General features: G+C 43.3%; 1 protein-coding gene across 1 annotated transcript in view; it reads right to left on the bottom strand.

Annotated features, from left to right (window-relative positions):
- Nucleotides 1-17,721, bottom strand: part of fgf22 (fibroblast growth factor 22) — a 28,253-nt gene extending 10,532 nt beyond the window's left edge. Inside the window, exon 1 of the mRNA XM_053429719.1 lies at nt 16,790-17,721. Within this exon, the coding sequence (XP_053285694.1) occupies nt 16,790-17,162 (373 nt within the window). The 5' untranslated portion in view covers nt 17,163-17,721. The remainder of the gene's footprint in view (nt 1-16,789) is intronic.
- Nucleotides 17,722-21,175: the final 3,454 nt, after the last annotated feature.

Below are 21,175 nucleotides of genomic sequence, written 5' to 3'. Positions count from 1 at the left end.
ACAGACTATGGCTTTAACCAGGGGATTTACGATGGAAGCAAAAAAACATTAAAAAAAACACCCATCCCTATGAGTGCAGTGCTAAATATGCCCCCTTGAAGAAGCATATCGTCCAGATGACTTTGTCTATCTGACCTTCCTCTGAAACGGACTGAAATGTGCTGAGCCCTCAGTGGCAGTTATTGTAGAATTGGTTACTTTCAATACTGAGAGGGTTGTACACATTTTAATTGTGAAACTATTAAATAACCTGATTTCTTTTTCTACTGTAAATTATTACAAATTCGTAGATGTGCTCACAGTGAAGTTAAGTTTACTATATATTCCTCTTTTATTTTCCAGATACATATCACACTTTGACTTGTGTGTGGCTCCTCTCCCAGCATGTAGTGGGTGCACGGGATTATATTACGTCTTCCGCCACATACAGCTGCCAGCCTTTCACATTTGAGTTGAGTACTTACCAGATTGTCAACCCAGTTAGCTGAATGCTTTCTCCTGATGCAAACTAGTATTTGAAACCAATGTTTATTATGTTGAACCCCCCACTGTACTGTGCAGAAATAGTTAGCCACAAGCTGGTGAACATAGTGGAGCTTTTAGCAGCTATCGAGTCAGATATTTGTGGTTGGAAAAGACCAATTACAGAGCTATAAGACAGAGAGAATATTGAACCAACATTTGCTAAGTGGAATGTTTTTTAATTGAAAGTGTGGAATAAGTAATACCCAACTATTTTCTAACAAGTTGTCTATATCAACTTAAAAGATGATGATATGTCAATGCAGTTTTGGCATCGTGTGTTTTCTGTCTTAAGTGACCCAAAAAATCTGCTTAAGTTTACAGTAATTCTTCTTCTTTTGTCCCAAAAATGACAACACAGTAGAGATTTGAACAACGCCCAATGTACATCTAAGAGTACTCAGCTTTTTCAAGTTATAACTTATTGACATATGTTTACTACCAGTAACAACACCACAAACTATATATTTGATCAATGGCTTATCAAAGGACTAAGATAAACATGACTGGCCAGGCAACTGTCATGTTTGATCACTGAGTTGTTTACAGGTTCGTTCAAGTTCAGTGAAAAATCCCTCCAGCTGTGATGTTGCTAAATCCAAAACATTACGAAACACTAGAGCTGCTTCCAGACATGCACTGAACTCACGTGAGAAGTCCAAGTCAGTTCCTCTTGACAATTTCTAGAGCATTTCCTGGCAGCCCCCGAGTAAAATGTCCTAAAAATGTCTGAGTAAGCCGATGCGGAAGATGCCAATGAAAATGTGAGTTTGGAAAAACAACAAGGTTTTGATGACCAGGGCAGATGCCTGTGTTGATGTGCTGTTCACAAACATGTAGTTTATGATGTTCTGGACATTTTAATGTTATTATAAACACATATGACCCGTTCAATCGTCTGCAGTTCTCTACAGGCAGAAACTTCTGAGCATGAAGCATTTTTGGTCACACATGAGCGATGCCTGAACAGGTGTCTAACATCTGCCTCTATAAGCTAAAACAGGACTGATTGGAGTGCCACAAAGATTTTCTGCCCTATGTCTTGAAGGGACATAATAATTTAGGTCTTCTTTGATTGAATTACTTGCGCAAGGATGAGCCCATTTATAAGTAGTTGCATAACTTTATGTTCATCTCACATTGCAGGTTTATTATGCAGCTACATCAACACCTTGTCATGACCATTATCTGTGTTGGGAGGCAAGAAAGCTGCTGACTATATTTTATTAAAACTCCAGCCTAGTTTTGCTTTTGAGCAGCTTTTAGGAGGTTTAAGGTCAATTTCTAATATTTTAGTTGACGTCAGGGGAAGCTTCACTCTAAGGTAAAAACGTAAGGCTTTATTATTTTAGTTAAAGCTGATGGGAGGGTTTGTATATAACACATTAAGTCACTGTCCACAGTGTTTGATTCACATGCATGCTGGTGAAATAATGACATTCATTTTTGTTTGAATAGGTGTGATCAGCCTCAAAATACACATTGTGATGACCTCATTGGTTTCTGGACAGCTACAAAATTTACAATGTCTTTAAAAGGGGTTGCAATAAGGCTACTGTGTGTGTGTGTGTGTGTGAGCGAGTGAGTGCGTGTGTACGTGTGCAGAGCAGCTGTCGGTCTATAGGCAGCGCCTCCCTCAATTCCTACACAAAGTGTACCTGTCTTTCACCCTGTCTCCCATCTGCTATCCTGCTTTTCACTGCCCCTCTGTACCTCACTTTTTCTCTGTTTTAGTCTGGCTCTATCCCTGGGTCACTCCATCACTCCCTCCCTTCTAGCCTGTCTGCACCCGGTCTCTGGACATGCATCATAGCTATTAATTTTCACTGGACTCAGATGATTTATTCATCCTCTAGCAGCTATGAGATGTGTCTGCTTCAAGCCCAGGAGAGCTGAACTGAACACACACACACACACACAAACACACACACACATCAAGCTCACAGCCTACTGTTCTCAGCTCATCACCTACACATGTGCGCAGTTGTATCATTTTAAATTACTGAATTAAACTGCACAATAGCTCTTAGTAAGGGCAACAGGGCGCGTTTTACAATAATATCGGAGACCCAATTAGCACGCAGTTGTAAGTGTCTGTCATAATTTCCACAAGTCTCAGTCTCTGCCCATCCAGTCTAAAAAGCATCCCTGAAGTTTTTTAATTGAAACAGCGTTTCCAAACTTCTCAATTTTTGCATCTCTAAATCTACAGACTAGTGTGGACGGCAGGCGTATCTGTAGGAGAGTTGATGTGATTTCAATAGAAAACATGGTGATATGGATGTAGGCTTAGTAATGAGCCTCAGTGTTTGTCAAATGAGCTCAGACTGTCTGGAAGCCTGAACAGTGTTTCTCTTGCCCAATTTAGCTCTGAATTCCTGGACAGTTAGGAATCCTTCAGCTCGACTTGTGCTGGCTTTGATCAAACACAATTTAAAAAGCACTTAATTTAAGTCACAGCAAAGGAAATAAGAAACAGGATTATTTTTGCCCTTTTTTCTTTCTAGTGCTCTTGAACTTTTCACAGATCTAAACATGCTGTCACTTTCCAAATCGCTCTGTGTGCTGTCATTTAAATGTGACTGTACACAATGTCCTCTATACCTGAGGAAGTAGGACACATGAAAAACTGGTCTGCGTGTGTGTGTGTGTGCGTGTGTGTACATTTTCTCGTAGGTGGCCCACCCTGTCAAAAAAACAGGGAGGATGGATATAAAGCACAAGAAGAAAGGAGAGAAAAGACTGGCAGAGGGCAGGTCTTCCCTGCCCACATATCACTTGCTGTTCCCACATTCCATCGGAATCTCTGGAGGGATGACAGTGAAGATGAGACTGATAAGATTGTTTTGTTTCTGTCTTTTTTGAATATATCACTCTATAGCCAATGATGAGGGCCTTTTGTACAGCAATGGTTTTGTTATATCAATTTTTTTTATTATTGAGTAGTAGTAATATTAATTATTATCATCAGTTATGGCCACAAGCCCTTCTGCAAGACAAACAACTTCCTTACAGTGATTTAAGAAATTGTATGGCATTCACCAATGCTTTACGCAGATCACTGTAAGATAGAATATCCTGCATTATATCACAGTGCAATATCACCTGCTGTATAATGTTCTCGCCTCCATCTCCATGACTCATTCGTCTCCTTGAACAAAGTCATAGACTTCTTTGCTTTGGCGTCAAACCTCAGGTCAAACCATTCCCTCTTCAGTATCGGGGATATCAATCTCTTTATTATTGAATGGGTAAAACATGAATAACTACAGTACCTTAGCACAAATTACAAAAAAGAGTCTGGAAACAATTTGAAGTGCACTCCATACTTGTGCGCACGCTGGTTTTCTGGCCGTTCCCCTTGCCTGCCAGGCTGAGCCACTAAGGGAGGTGTAAGGCAGAGACAATCTACGTCTCTACAAGCCCAGGCCCTGTTTTTTGGAGCCTGTGAACAAGCCACATGGTGGTGATCTGCTGAAAGCTGACTCCCACACTCCCTCGGCCCCAGCCCCGGCCGCAAAGGGTGAAATTCTCTCACACACAATCCAGAGGCTGGTCCTCTTTCAGGACTCGCACTCGGCCCTGTTACCCCCACCCTTTCATATGGTGCTGCTGGGAGAAGTACTCCAGGGATTAGCCCAGTCAGGTCTTTCAAAGGCCATTAGAGCAAATTACAGGTATCCTGTTACCAGTGCGCTGGGACAGGCCAGGTGAGGGGCGCAGAGGCCAGGCGGGAGAGCAGGGGTCAGCTTGGGACAAAAAGACAAGGCCACCCTGGGCCCCACTCTATCGGAGTGTCTCCCTGGCTCCACGAACAGGTAGACCTGCATCTATGAATGGCTCACTTGATGGGACCTCAGAGACATTGTCTCACCAACGTAACTTTAGCCTTTTTTTCTTAGTGCCCCCCCACCCCCAGACCTCACTCTCCCCACCCTGGTTTTTCTTGTATTTCGATTGATGTGGGCATGACTTCGACCAGATAAATGATCACACAGCCTTTAAAATGTAAGGGTTAGACTATAATGCACCACCTCTCCACCATTGCTTGACTAAAATGCTGCAAACACATCATGTCCTGGCTACAGCATGCGCCGCACAAAAAGACTCATGCCTCAGGTCAAAGATTATTTGAATCGCATTAACTATTTCTACTTCAGACCAAATTCAAACATTAATGGCAACCACACAGCCATGAATGTGTTCTGTCAATGAATCGCTATGCTGCAGGCTTCATGAGTTTGATGCTGCTGATAAAGTCATGGAGATGGCCACAGGGAGTTCCGCATCCTGCCATTTTCTCTGGACTACACACACACTCTTGGCCACACAGACACACTCACACGCCTCACCCTATACCAACCGGTGGATGGCAATCTAGTAGAAGAGCTGCGGAAGTGTTTCATTAGCCAATTACCGCTGGAAGATAAAGCCCGCGTTCCCACAGTTGGCGAGGCCGGGGGTCAAATGTGACCAATTACCCTCCATCCCCTCACAGGACAGATTAGTTTGTCTGATTTATCCCCAGACAGGCTGACCCAATACTCCAGAATCCCCATCCACATCTGGATACACATGTGTGTTTTTATGTGTGCGTGTGTGTGTCTGAGCAATTCTGATTCAAACACAATGCTTATATAGCCAATTAAACTTTGATAATGACACCAACAGGGACTTAATAGGAGTAGAAAGTAATTTTTCGGGAGAGACAATAAGAAGTAGAGAAAAAACTCCCCCTGTCAGTGGTCAAAGAGCAGCACTGAAATGTCTTCTACCACAAACCCCACCGAGCAGTAACCTGCATTTGCTGTCATTATGCATTCAATGGTAGTTTTACCTCTAAACACAGATTTCCCTGGACATGCTGAGCTGTGATTGTATGAAATGGAACATCTATCAGTTCATTAAGGACCTCCAGGATGCTGAATCAAAGGTATAGAGCATGCTCTGAGGCAGTAGGAGAGCGGTGGGGTGGAGGGCTGCTGTAGGGGGGCTATGGGATAGCAGAGGTGAAAAAGGTTAACAAAGGCAGTGTGGAGCCTGCTTGCTCGTCTGCGCCTCTGTGGCACTGAGGGGCCGCAATCCCAAGACCAAGAGGCCTTTTTCTTTAATCAAGGAGCTAGAACGGGGAGGGCAAACTGCCTCCAAATCATCCATCACATCCGTAACAAGCGCACGGCGAGCTATCAAAGGCTTCACAGATAGTTACGAGCAGATCTGCCCACTGAGAGCTTTTGTGACTCACGGCTTCTGCAGTTTCCTGCACTTTGGTACCCTGGGAGGGGCGGCTGGGCCGGCGGGATCCACATTAGGCTGCGGCCATTCCCCAGTGCCACAAATTTGCGGTAAGCTGGCGTATTGCATCTGTGACTGGTTTGGATGGCTGTCCAGAGCAGATTCAGCCACCAACCAGTGGAAATGTTATCAGGAGAACACAAAGACCATGTTTCGAGTTTCCTGCATTCACCTTCACATGGCTCTCAGTAAAAAGAGTTCATACCCACTTTTTACACATCGGTCAAATTTGAACCAAACCAGCAGTCGATTTAAAACACAGTGGACCTGTGTCTAGTTTGGAACATACTCCTGAGATTAAGGTAGATAATGAATCTGTTAAAGCAAATGATTTGACCAACTCAGATCTTCTAGGTGAGCGACATATGAGGGCGGGAAGCCTGTCAGTTGTATGACTTCTTATTAATCATGTCAGTGTTTAAACCTTTTATGAACACCAAATTAATAATTAATTGTTTTTTATTTGTATTTTTGTGATTATGAAGCACGCTGAGCCAGTCCCTTTATTTTAGAGAGTGGTACTAAGGGTAAGTGTGTGCATGTGAGGCTCAGATGTGCAGTGAGGTTCCGGTGAGTGAGCACCAGGACACAGAATATATTCTGTGGTCTGAGCTTGCTCCATATCTACATTATTAAAATGAGATGGGCTTACGGGAAGGTGACAGAAGGCACAAGAGTGAAATCAGGGCCATGTCAGAGCTGTCACTTGCTCCACTGGTCAAAGGGGCCTGACCCCAACCCTATCCACCGCAGGGGAGGAGAGGGAGAAATGGAGACAGCAGAAGGGAGAGAGACGGTGAGGTGTAGAAAGGTGTGGACAAAAAACTAAAAAAGAGAGTTGGTAGTGAAAGTTATGTGCATACAGATTGAAAGGGCCACAGAGAGAGCACCAGCATTTTCACATTAGCATTTCACATTCAGCATCCGTCTGTGCAAAACTGTACGAGATGTGCAACGTTATCATCATAGCTGCTTTCAGACATGCATTGGAGTCGAGAACCTTTTCATGACATTTTCCAGAGGGGCTGTATGTGAGAACACAAACGTTTGAGTCAGTGGCAGACATTTTGTGGAACTTTTCCAGCCAGAACCCTGATAAAATGTCAGGGAAATGTCAAAGTGAGCCCATATAGGACTGATGATATTTAATGACATGAAACCAAAAGGTGTCAGACGCGTAGTAGATGTAGACGAAGATCAATGAGATGAAAGAGTTTTTGGTGACAATATATGTTTTTATCGATGTGTGCATTAAACAAAAACATTTCCCTGTCGTTATGAACGCATCTGACCTGGAAATCTACTGCCACATTCTTCTTATGTTGAAGGCAAACTTCTGAAATTGTCCGCACCAAATTTTCTGGACATTTTCTGGAGTAATAGATAAGTCATATCCAGAGAAAATGCCCTAGATGAAGATAGATGTCCACTTTCTCAAATTTGTACTAGTTGTTCAGCAGGTAGCCTCCATTCGGGACTATTAAAGGTTTCTGTGACTATGTATGACTGTTACATGGTTTGCACTGTACTGCCTCAACTATATCACTGCAACATGTTTTGCCACCCTCTGTGTCCTAATGAGGAGCATGACTTTCCAGACAGGGAAAAACACCCGTGTGCACAAAAGCTTGCACATGTCCGCGTGCATGCAAACACACACTCACACATATGTATCTGCATCCAGTGCAAGGTAAGGTCTGGTTCGTATTAGCCATTAGGGAACGGAAAAGCACATCTTTTTCGGTTTAGGGTCCACTTCATGCTCCCACAGTGGCACAAGTATAAACACAGGCACATGCATTCTAAAAGTACACACACGTTCAAAGTGCCTTGACACGATACTCACATCCTACTCGTGTTCGTTTAACGAAATGGCCTCACAGATAAAAAGCAGGTACGGGTGGATGTGTGTAATGTAGTTCAGAGAAGACGCTGTGTGTAGTCTCAGCCTGTTGTTATGCATGGGCCTGCACTGGAGTTGCTGTTTTTAGAATCCCTGCATTTGCATTAATTATCCGACTTCTACTCTCAGGAAGCGCATTTGCAACAGTTATTTAGTCCAGATAACTTCCCCGCTTCAGACTTCGAGGCACAGACAAACGTCAACATAGATGCTTTTAATCTAATGGAAATAAATAACACAGATTATTTGTTTGCTCTCTGTCAAATATCATCAAAATCCAAAATATAATCCAAAGTAAAGTTTCATTTGCATTTTTTACTTTCAGATCAAGTTCTAGTCCAAGGTAGGTGTACCCGTATTTTAACATAGTCGTCCGTATGGTTTGCATGCTGCGACATACACTCCTGATCAAAATCTTAAGACCAGTTAAAAATTTGCATGAATTTGCATTTTGCACTGTTGAATCTTAGGAAGGTTCTAAGTAGAGTTTCAAAATGCAAAAAGAAGAAATGGGAACAAGAGCCCAAAAGTTGTGAGCAGGCAATTTATTGAAAACAACAATTTAACTGAAGTAGGCTGTTCATCAGCTGATCAAAAGTTTAAGACCACAGCTAAAAAAATAAAAAAAAACCTCCTAAAACAGAAATAAAAGTGTCAAAAACTGACTCAGTAATGAGTAGCTCCCCCATTATTGTTGATCACTTCAAGTGTTTCCAAATGGCTAGTGCGAATGTTGCGCCAAGTGGTGAAGATGGCTTCACGAAGGGCATCCACTGTCTGGAACTGAAGTCCATTTTTGTAAACTTCCCTTGCCATCCATCCCCAAATGTTCTCAATTGGATTAAGATCAGGGGAACATGCAGGATGGTCCAAAAGAGTGATGTTATTCTCCTGGAAAAAAAGTCTTGGTCAGACGTCATTGTGAATTGGAGCGTTGTCCTGCTGAAAAACCCAGTCGTTACCACACAGACGAGGGCCCTCAGTCATGAGGGATGCCCGCTGCAACATCTCCACATAGCCAGCTGCTGTTTGACGCCCCTGCACAACCTGGAGCTCCATTGTTCCATTGAAGGAAAAAGCACCCAGATCATGATGGCGCCCCCTCCACTGTGCCGCGTAGAAAAGATCTCAGGTGGCATCTCCTTGTCATGCCAGTAACGTTGGAAGCCATCAGGACCATCAAGGTTACATTTTTTCTCGTCAGAGAATAAAACTTTCTTCCACCTTTGAATGTCCCATGTTTGGTGCTCCCTTACAAAGTCTAAACGGGCAATTTTGTGGCGTTGAAGGAGACGTGCCCTTCCTTCGCAGATGCCGTCTGATGGTTATTGGGCTGCAGTCAGCACCAGTAATGGCCTTAATTTGGGACGAGGATCGTCCAGTGTCTTGACGGACAGCCATTCGGATCCTCCGGCTCAGCGCCGGTGAGATTTTTTTGGGTCTACCACTTGATTTTTTTGTTCCAGAACCCTGAGGATCTTTTAAGAAATGCAAAATGACTGTCTCACTGCGTCCAACCTCAGCAGCGATGGCACGTTGTGAGAGGTCTTGTTTATGCAGTTCAACAATCCTACCACGTTCAAAGACGGTGAGCTTTTTTGCCTTTGCCATCAAGAGATCTTCACAGTGTGATTACTTGACAGGAAATTACATGGAATCCAAATTTTTGCACAGATTTTGGCTTTTAAAGGCTGTGGTCTTAAACTTTTGATCAGCTGATGAACAGCCTATTTGAGTTAAATTGTTGTTTTCAATAAATTGCCTGCTCACAACTTTTGGTCTCTTGTTCCCATTTCTTCTTTTTGCATTTTGAAACTCTACTTAGAACCTTCCTAAGAACCAACAGTGCAAAATGCAAATTCATGCAATTTTTTAACTGGTCTTAAGATTTTGATCAGGAGTGTATGTACAAGGAGGTGCATGGCCCGTGTTCAGTAGGTGATTTGTTATTCTTCAACCAGGGTGGATCGTCCTGGCGTCCATATGTAAAGCTCTCGTGCATATTACCCTGAGGTTTATCTCCTGATGAGTAACTTTTGGACCTGATTCATTGGGGGTGGGGGTGTGAGGGGCGACACCCTTGCAGTAAGTACTTGTTGTGAGAGCACGGACAGCGAAAGCGGAAGCACCCAAGTTTATGTAGAACCCTTCCCTGCTGAACATGGTAAATGATTTATGGAGTAAAAAGAGGGAGTACATCTGACAGGTCATTGAAGGGGAATGTTTTTTGATCATTTTGGTTTAAAGGGGATGCCCCCTCCCCCCCTGGCCACAATCTTGTGCTTCTCTAATGCTCTTGTTGGTTGGTTGGTCAGTGTCCCACTTTGTTCCACAAGGAAATATCTTATCTGCTATTGGATTTGTTTGCAACAAAGGTTTATACACATATTCATGGTCCCCAGAGAGTACCATTGCCTTTTTCTTTCAGGGCACCAGCCTGATTGTTGGATGACTCCTCTAGGGGCACTGACATACATGGCTTGATGGTTACATGATAAGGAAAGTTGGGTCACCTCGGGTCTCTCCTGTGCAGTATCTGACTTGAGTGTGATGAGTTGCAAATATGTCACATCCAGAGGTGTGTTGTCATGATTCAACATATTTTGAGTATGTTGCACAAAGCGAGGAGCTGTTGTTATGCACAAGCTGTTTATGACTTGATTGCTCGACATCAAGTCAATATTTAGCCATGCAAACTGACGGGCAGGTAGAGGTGTTTGTGGCTGGGTGTGATTGAGGGATTGAAGTCTGCTGAAAGTTCAGGGAGCTCCCATGCACGCGCTCCTGTGGCTATATAACTTCACAGGGGAAAAAGGGTGGGGAGCCCCAGATTTACCAGAATGTCACCTAAGAGAAAGACTGAGGCACCTGATTTTACTGCCTCTTTTGCACTCTTTATGATCTGGACAGGGAGGGATATCTGCCTCGTGGGCAACAGGTGCATTACATTCCTGCTATTATTGCTTCCTAGTCCCTGGCTCCTTGTGAGTTCAGGTTAAATTTGAACACCTTTAAACTCATGTAGCTGTTGTCGGTGAGCTGTAGCTGTATTTAAGGATGCCAAGTTGTTTCTTTTTTCCCCGTCTACCGCAGGGGTTCTCCCTCAGTTTCTTTATTCCTGGGCCAGTGGTTAAACGCCGTCCAAGACATGATGTCTGGCTCAGTCTGAGCAGGGAGGTGAGAGGCTTTATTGGAAGGGTAGAAATAAAACCATTAATCTGTCTTGGTCTAGCTGAGGTTGAGGCGAGACCTGTCTCCCAGTACTCAATGTGCTGGTCATGTCAGTGCAAATATGTGTCTGTGTGTATGTGTGTGTGTGTATGTGCATGAGTAGTGAGTGGTGGCTGCTCCTCTTTGAGTATTTCCTTTGGCGAATGATATAAAACATGTGTTGCTGCATGAGTAAGACTAGCTGGCTGACTGTTCCCACCTGATCTAACTAATACTAATTTTACACCTTTCACACAAAAAAAAAATTCACAGTATTAACAGCACTAATATGTTCTCATTTGGGAGAAGGCCAAACTTTTCACTCCCATTTAAAAAAACTCTGCGTTTGGCTGTGACCCTCCAGTATTGCTTTACCCTACTGTAATTTATTCCGACTCATTACAATGGTGTAAAAAGCACCTAAATCATTGAGGGAGTATTTTTTGGATGGCAGCTGATCTAATACAGTCTGCTCACTAGAAAGAATATGAGCAAGTATAATGGTTATTTTTTCTGGACCAAATACTGTTTAAAGAGTCAAACCTCAACCGTTCTGTATTACACTGTAATCGCTCTTTCATGTTAACACACTTTCCTCCAAGAATTTCAGAATCAAATTGTTTTACGAGCTTCTTTAAAACACCAAGGCAAACATCTTTTATCAATGACTCTAATGTTCAAGGAGCTGATTACTGGCACCATGAAGGCCTCTCCTTTGTGTCCCCTTGTCCAGAATTATGAAGTAATCAGCTGACGTTGCCAAAGTCAGACTCTATAAACCTACTGATGAACCCAGTAAATCTCCTAGAGGAGCCGCAGACAGTCTGCTAAAGGCTCTTAGCTACTAATTGCTACATTTCCAGAGCCCATTCATGATAGGCCATCAAACCCTGGTGGCAGAGACCAGTGATACCAGGCTAATTAGTGTGACACCGACACTCTTGTCCTGCAATGTTCCCAGGACAGTGATGGTGTGTGCATTTGTGAAGGATTTAACATGCACGTTCACCATCTGTGCGTGTGCCAGAGATGATTTATTTAGCTTTCAGCCTCTTCACACCAGTAACAGCTGGCAAAGGGTCGATTCTCAAGTGTCTCCCATCGGCTGAGTTCATGCACTGTCTCTATTGGAGTAGAATAATAAATGCATGATTCGTGGGATTGTACCCTCCCGTTGGCATCCAAAATGTCCACGGATCCCCTCACAGTTGAGACGACCCAGAGGAAACCTTACATAATGCCTAATGAGCAACGGGAAACGCTCCAGCACTCCTCTAGCCTTTAATTTCCACCTCAATACTGAGCAGAGCACGCCCATGTCCTTCTCCTAGCCTCATTAACATGTGTATTCTCCCGATTCAAAACACCAAAGCACTTCCTTCAGCCAGGTGCTTCCCTCTGTAGCCCCTCCAGCCCCGATGCTGTGGATCCAGTCACACATCCCCATATAAGCGCGAGCAGGAGTGAGTCATGGTGAGGATGTAGGAATGCCAGGGTAGAATAAACTTTCACAGACCTTTAAAATGGCAGAACAGACATTTTGTAATGTCTGTCGTTGTAGCATGTGGATGCCATTGACAAAACATCTGACCCGCGGCTTGATCAAAAAGCTGTTTAATTTCACAAAAATCACACAATGTACCTCCAATTATATAAAAATGAATATTGTTAGGCTCAATGACAAAGTAAAAACGGGTTTAGCATAACCCAACTATGTATTCTATATATTTATCTGTGTGTGCATAGTATTGCATGCATAAACAAAAGATAAGCAGTTAACTTCAATATCAAATTTTAAAGCCTAACTGTTATTTTTGGAAGTTGCAGCATATGATGAACTTTTTTTGTACTGTTAATCACATTCAATTACAGCCCTATAAATGTCTCCTAGCAACGGATTTACATGTTTTTTATTTATTTTCTAGATCAGACATTTAGAATCTTGGAGGGACTATTATTCCTTTCCGTATTTAAAAAAAAAATAGTTTTATGTTGCTTTATTTTTCCCTTGTAACTTATAACAGGCATAATAAGATTTGAGGATGACAGTTTTAGCACAAAGACAGTAAAGTTATTCAATCTTCGAATCCACCAGTCCTAGCATTTACACAAAACTATGTTTTTGCACATTTGGTAAATTGTCAGCAACCATCCATATGTGATTCCGGATTTGTTATTTATCTCTATTTTACCGCCGTATGAACAGATGCTCGTCACTGCCTCCGATGTCAGACTGGTCAAACCTTGGACTTAGTCATCTGTCTGCAGTTTTCCCCTTTCTACAACACGTTTGAATCATTTCCACAACACATTTCTACGGGCTGGAAGATTTTCTTCCTGTGGGTCTCATCCAAGTTAAATACGCTCATGAACTTGGTAAACTCTCACATCAAACAGCGAGATGTCGGACACCGAGGGACATTTGGTAAACGCAGCACGCCCTGGCTGCGAGAGTTGTGTGGTTGCAGGGGCAGAATAGAGCAGGTCTGGTTTCAGTGACATCTGCGATTATAGCCGGTTTGGTGAGGTGACCTTATTTCCTACAAGGATGAATGGGCTGTCACTACCTGGAGACCGCACAAGCGTTTGATGCCTTAAGCCACACACACCCAACATTTAACAGTCCATCCTTTAAAATGAGAGGAAATATATGCAGGGTGGTGATCCAAAAACAGACACTAAATTATGGCAGAAATAGAAATTAGGCTTCTAATTAAAGTAAAAAAAATACAATCACTTTACACATAATAATTGAATTTGAATTTGGTGACTCTACTCTCTCACAGTTGTATGATCTGCTGTTGTTATTGATTGTGAGCGTGTTGCTGGGTGTGGCTGCGCAGCTGTTGTGCTGTAGAAATGTCCAATTAGCAGGCTATGACTGATGACCCAGGCCAGGATATGATGCATACCTGCCTCCTGAGCTTTTGTAAACACTTGGATGTGTTTTTCCTTTCGATCATGCGCTGCTTTGCCGTAGTTCGAAAGGGAAAAACATGTCGATGCCCTCTCCTTCCATCTGTCAAACTACTGTACTTTGTCTCTCGTTGCGGATAGGTCAAGTTATTTTTAGCAACTTGGCTGATCAGGTGGATAGTAATTATAGGTGGCGCTATTTGGAAATTGCGTGGTTTCAGAGGCTGGAGTTATTTTTATCTAATCGGATTGCTCTCTTAATAGTTTGATTAATAAATGGCCTGCTTAGCTGTAAAAGTGTGATACACGTGTATGCTTTATTCTGATAAGGAACAGATACCTGAGCCTGATATTTTTTCAGAGGACTTTGGATATGTAACTGATATTAAGTCTATCCTCACTGCTGTAACTGATAGTTTTGAATTTCCGCACCCTGCAAATTGTATCTCTTTTTTGTCCTTTAGGCCATTTGAATGACTCCTTCACAATATTGCTTCATGTCATTCTAAAATCCTTGTGAGTTGCTCTGCAAGTCCGATAAACAAAAGAGCACTTATTCTCTCATTCTCCGTCTCCCTTTCGACTCTGGCCAGCTCTCTCATCCCTCTAAAACAGCCTTTGTCCCCCTCCCCTCTTCCCTCAGCTGTTCCATGCCCCTGCTCCACTGGGATTGATACAATATTTTCCAGCCTCAATTAGCCGAGAGCCTGTTGACTAATTCCAACTGTTTTTACACCTGAGAGGGAGCTGGGAGTCGGTGCTGGAAAAACTGAGTGGGGTGGAGGTGAAGGGCTGGAGCCTGGGTGTAGCAGGCAGAGCTGTCGTGGTAATATAGCTGCGTCGACAAGAGCGTAAGGGCAACACAGAGGACAGAGGAGGGGTCGGCCAGACTGCTGGGAAGCTGCAGTCCGGCTGCGGGAGGACAGTCCTGAGTGACAGCTACACATTCCAAGCAATCAAGCCTGATACAAGCACATGTCTTCAATGTTTGCATTTGCATTGTGCTGTTTCATACTTTTATACAACAGATAGAACATGTATTGATTGAATCTTATGGAGAAATGCATCCTCTTTCCTGTGTAAGATGAATCTGTGCCACTGCTCTTGTCATTAAATATGTAGCACTTCCTGCTTGTCCAGCGTGGCCACTGTATCGGTATCAAGAAAGGATCTGGGTATTTGATGGAAGAAAGGGTAGCACCACTCAGAAATAGGACAAGACCTCAAAATGGCCTTTAAACCAGATCACTCCCATTGATAGACGCAACCGCAGACTTACCACAAGGAGCGTTTTTTTTCAATTCAAGGCAAAGCCTATATGACTGCTGGTCTGGCAGCGCTCAGCTCAGGGTGCAGGTACACACCCTCGCTCTATGTGAGCGCTGAAAGAATCGTTCTTTCCATTGAAGGTAATGAGAGGATGATGGCTAAAGTGTATGAGGACATTACGTTTAAGGGGACTGTACTTTTTCAAAGAGTGCAGCTCCAATCACCAAAGCATAAATGACATAATATGGCAATAAAAGGCATCTCACATCAATGCCCAGACATCAATTTAGCTGCCTTCCTTGAACACTTGTTTAAATTTGAACTCCCTCATGTTTCCAAATTGCTACCAGTCTTCCAGCATGACTTTTAAAGTGTCAAGTTTATTTGAGAGAAATATTTTATTATGGTAGCTGACACATTACAACTAACATGGGGAAATAATGTCTGAACTGGGAGACGCCCACAGGACTAAATTTAACACAGTAATAATTCATCTGAAGTTGACTTCCTATCTGTATGTGTGTGTGTGTGTGTGCGTGTGTGTGTGTGTGGTTGTGGGTTTCTGTGTGTGTGTGTGTGTGGTTTTAAAAGATTCTGCCAGGTGACTAATCCTGACAGGTTAACAGATGTCATCCAGTCTGCAGCTCTAGCTTGATGAAACTGTGGCATCAGACCTGACACTGGACGCAGCAGCTGTTCCTGCCCACCAGTAGCCGTGTGGAAAAATCTGACTCACCCGCTTGGGTAAAAAAGCATTAATGACCAAATACATAAATATTACCGTCAAAGGCATAAATGTCTCTGAGGGCTATCCAGTCCGTAAGTCAGCCAGTGACTAATGGAGAGGGAGGTCAGATCGTGACCACAGTCGGCTCCTCTGACCTGGTCAAGGATCAACCCTGGACAGACACACCCAAGAAGCTTATACCACTAGAATAACCTGGGTCTATGTGGATGTACATGTTGCATACAGGAGTTCAACAAATGTACTGTCTGAGCAGGTGCTAAGAGGCAATATGTGGGGTGGGAGAGAGACAGCAGATTCTGAGTCTGTGAGCATAAGTTTCAAGAAAATGTGACGGTAAATGATTGTCAGTAAAGTGCTCATACACCAATCCAAAATCACTGCTATAGACCAAAGCTGTTACCTTTTCAAACGCACGGTCATACATGCACGTACACGGTATAACGATTCCTTAGTTTATATCCGACTTCAAAACTGCTGTCTCAGCATAGAACACATGAATCCATGTTTGCAGTTGTTTGAAGAATGTGTTTCCGCTTACACCTGCTACTTACACGATGCATTTCCATCACAGTTTTGACAAGTTAATCCTCAGTGAAACTCAAGCTTTTTTCCCCCGTCACCAGTTAACATCGCCGACTGATGCTGAATGTCTTTCCTCAAGTCAGCTTTCTTGTAAACTCAGGGCCGGCTGTCCCATGAGGAACCTAAATCCAAACAAGTGTATTCCCTTCTTACCTAGCAACGCTTCTGCTCTAAACACAACACAAATAGCTCGGTGGTGATATAACCTCAGGATATCCCTATGAACTGCTATAAAAGTGAAAAGATAAGCAAGTCCAGCTTAACAGTAAAATTGAGAACGTCATCTCTGACACTCAACACACGTGTTACACACAGAATGCACTCAGGCTGTGCCAGCTACTTACTGTCTGCGTAGTTTTTCCGCCGAGTGCCGTCCACCTTGCCTGTTTTGTCAATGCACAGAAAGAACTTGTTAGCAGAGTAAAGCCGCCGTAGTCGGACATCGCCCTCTAGGTGATTGTAACTGCGAGTGTGCCTTTCCAATGTCCATGAACAGTTGATGCCACTTGTGAGAACCTGTAGGGATTCATGCCCTACCCCGGGAGGACAGGCCCCTGTGGCAGTGCCAGCGGTGACCAGGAGCAGAGTGAAGCATGCCAAGCAAAGGGAGGCTGCACTGGGTAGGGGGAGAAATCGCCTGGCGGAGGCTGCAGCAGTGGTGGTGCCAAGGGTAGGTTCAGGACAGAGATGGGCTACGGACAGCGTCCATCTGCACATGGTGGGTCAGACTCCCAAAGTGCACCTTGTGCAAGCTGTAGGCATGCTGATGATCAGTAGATGTCCTGGTGGAGGGATGACAGGAGGGTGGGAGTCCTGAAGGGAGGGAAAAATTGCACTCTCTCCACAGACCCTCTGGATGTCACCAACAACCAGTGTCCACTCCGTGCTGACAGCAGGCCTCCCTACAGAAACAAGCTCTTTTCTCCAGTTGTCATCTTTAGTCCTTTTTGTCTGTTTGTCCGCTTCTTTCAGAAAGTGTTGTAATTCAATGAATCCACCTTTAAAAGTTCCTTTTTAATCCTGCTCTTCGTCTCTCAGTTTGTCTTCCTTCCTTCTTCTTTCCTGGTCCCCAGATAAAAAGTCCTGGGCTGTTTGAGGATGCTCACATTTGTGTCTGTGTGTGTGTATGTGTGTATGTGTGTGTGTGTGTGCGTGTGTGTGTGCACCTCGCAGTGCTCTGCTCTTTCCAGCTGGATAGTAACAAGGTGCCTGTCTGAGCTGCTGGCCCGCGGTTGAATGAGCGTTGGTGACTGACTCTATGTGAGTGTGTATGTGTGTGTGTTTGTGTGTGCGTGAGTGTGTGATACTGGGAGAGAAGAGGGAAAGAGAGGGAGTGAGTAAGTGAGTGAGTATGGGAGGGAGAGTGAGTGTGTGTGTGTGTGTGTGTGTGTGTGTGTGTGTGTGTGTGTGTGTGTGTGTGTGTGTGTGTGTGTGTGTGTGTGTGTGTGTGTGTGTGTGTGTGTGTGTGTGTGTTTGCGACAGAGAGAGAGAGAGAGAGAACGAGAGAGAGGCAGTGAGAGTGTGTTTGTATGTGTCAGATTGAGTGGCAGTCAGCGGGTGTGTGTCAGCCAGCACGGGGCAGCGAAGCAGTAAGTTAATGGCCTCGCGCTCTGCTGTGTGCAGTCAGTCGGCCAGTCCTCTCCTCTGTGGAGGCACCGGCTGAGTCGTCCTGCATTTTATCCTGGGCAGGGCCAGCATCTCGGGTGTTGAAAATGAGAGGGGGGGGGGGGGGGGGGGGGGGGGTGCTGTGGGGTGGGGCCACCTCACTCATTCATAACCGTTTCAAGCAAACTGGAAAGTCTGCGACGAGCACCGGCCCCTATCCATTCTCACTCAGGAAAGTTTGTTCTGTGAAAACAAAACCAAAAAACAAGTAAATTATATTCCTACCTGGGGGTTTTGTTGTCCTCATTTCACAGACACCTGGAAAGACTTACATCCCCTTCCCCTTCCAATCCCGTGACCTGTGCTGTCACCCCTTCATTTGCACGGTGAAGCATTGTGCAACTCAGTCAAATCAGCTCCATTACTGTCCACTGACCAAGCTCGGAGGCTGTCCTTTTTTTTTTACACCTTCACTCTCTTTTCGCCTCTCACTCTGGCCACATGGGGCAAATTAAGGGAGCCTTTCCTTATTTTTTAATGGCCGCTGGTTTGAATCATCAAGTGGTCGGAAACGCAGAGCAGGTTGCGGGAGTGTCGGCGGAGTTAGTCCAGATGAAGCCTGAGAGACCCTCTGATCACCTGCGTTAATATTTCAATGAAACACCTTCTCTGATCTTTGTCCTTTAATTTTGGGAGGGCAGGACGGAAATGAAGAACACCTTTTTTGTGACTTCCAACACTCTTGTCTTTTTTTTTACAGGCTGTGAAATGAGCCTGATTAGGACAAGGCATCAAGCTCAACCCAAGGAGTTCAGATAGCAGTGGTGACTCTTTATTTAATGGTATAACTTTAAATATCAATGTAAAGAAAAGAAGAATAAGACATATTCTATACTATCTGTTTGCACAATAACTTTATTGCTTTTTTAACATTTGGGAAACAACCCTGTTTTTGCTTTCTTGCAAAAAGTTACATATAACCACTCTCATATCTACAAAATAAATAGACAATACGTTTTACAGCCAGTTATCCTAGGTTAGCATTACGAAAATCTTGTCCTCAATGTGAAAGCTTCTACACATAATATACCATAAATCAACAACCGCGTCTCCACTTCCTCCCACAATCCAGAAATGAAACGAAGATAGCCTGGATTTGAACGCTGCTATCTTGCGCATTTGGAGCCAGTCAGTACAGTATATGGATCATAAGAAGGAGCCATAGTAGCAAGGTCCTATTGACAAAAAACAATCACAACCTATCGCAGCTCGGCTAGCTGTCGATCGTTATGTTTCAAATGACACTTGAATATATATCAGTGTGATAAGAACTACCGAAAATGACAGAAACCATCTTTGAGTCAAATTGATTTATCGGATGACTTTTTTGGTTTGACGCATGTCCCATCCACTAACAAGGAGGAGACGGGTTTCATGGCCTATGCTGCAACCAGCCACCTGGGGGTGATCAAGACCCTTTGACATCTTTTGGCCAGCTCTTATTTCATTATGTACGTTCAATGCTGCAGAACATGAAGAAAAAATATTGAATCTGCTTCCCATAAAGACAAGCTGTTCCTTCAAATTTGTATATATAAAACGCGTGATGAAAACTAACATGTACCTTATTTCTATATCGATGTTGATGCTTATCGAAAAATATAAAGGGAGATTGAAACAGTGACAGAAAGATGAAAGAGTCATTCTGAGACATTCTGAAATGATGCTGTCCAGTTAGCGTTGTCCCTGCTGTACAAGAGTCCTTGCTTCAGTTATAGTTAACTCCCTCAGATCCCTTGATTTTCTTTTTATGAATTTGTGGAGTGGTACTATACATTTCTTACATTACAATACAGCGATAAATAAAGGCTTTCTATACTATTCTATTCTGCACAAGTGTTTCTGAGTTGAGTATGTGTTCAGAGACGGTGACAGTCACTTCACAGTATTTTGCTAATTTACTTTCCCAGAGACTTGCTGTCCCCCTAACCCCTATTTAAACTTCACAACCCTCACAAACAACAAACAAATCTACTGGAGGGAATCCAGTAACCTCTTACTCCAAACTCAGCTACGACCCCCAACTCCCCCGAGCCATTCCTGTCTACCTATGCTCTGGTTCTCGGTCCCAGCCAGGCTCTTCATCAAAGCAACTTTCAGCATAGATGTAAATGGGCCCTTCGTAAAAATCACAGTCTTTCACCCTCAATTAAACCACACTGCCGTGTCTGTTAACATCCGCAGGCTTTATGTGTTTTCCGGTTCTTTACTCATCTTTTCTCCCCTGTTTCTGTCCTTCAAAGTCAAACAGGGTAACAAAGAAAAGAAACAGGGAGTGTATCTGTGTCAATGGGACTGGGTTGGGGGAGATGGTGGAGTCTTAAAAACATAGAGATGATACAAATTATAAATTCCCAACCACCAGCAAATGTCAGGGATCACCAGCAGATGGACATCAATTGTGTTGTTGGTGTCTAAGTCAGTTGCTGTGTGATAAACAAAACTGTAAATAGCTTTTTATTTACTAATCAGTAAGTTCTATGTAGTTTTACCTAATAAATATATTTGAAGTGTACTAAATTAACATCCATTAAAAGATGTTACTCCCTTTAATTCCCTCTGCAGAAAGAGGCAGATTATTGTGTTGCACATGCTTGATTATTAGATTAAACTTCCAGCTAAACGTCCCAACAGATTCCATATGTCAGTTATAAACTGTCCAACCCCTTTAACGATTTATTTTCCCACTGTGCTCAGAGCAGAGTTGCCAATGCCCTTACATCGGCAAACATTTGAATAAAGTTGTTGCTACCAATAATTGTAATAGCAATTTAAAATTAATAAAATCTGAACATTGTGCTTTTACGTGGAAGGTACAGTAAAGTTCACATTTTCAAAAGTCTATCTTAAATTTGGCCTATGTGTTAATGTATTCGTAGACCTATGCCTACCAAATACTTTTACGTTGCAGGTTGCCATTGTAAAAGTACACAACATATTGTGTGTATATATATATATATATATATATATATATATATATATATATATTATTATTACATGTCATTTGGCTGACGCTTTTGTCCAAAGCGACTTACAATTAGTACACTCAACATTCATGAGGGGCC

The sequence above is a fragment of the Pleuronectes platessa genome, chromosome 9 (genome assembly GCF_947347685.1).
Source record: "Pleuronectes platessa chromosome 9, fPlePla1.1, whole genome shotgun sequence".
NCBI lineage: Eukaryota > Metazoa > Chordata > Actinopteri > Pleuronectiformes > Pleuronectidae > Pleuronectes > Pleuronectes platessa.
Note: the sequence above shows the minus strand (reverse complement) of the source record. Positions and strands in the feature narration are given on the sequence as shown.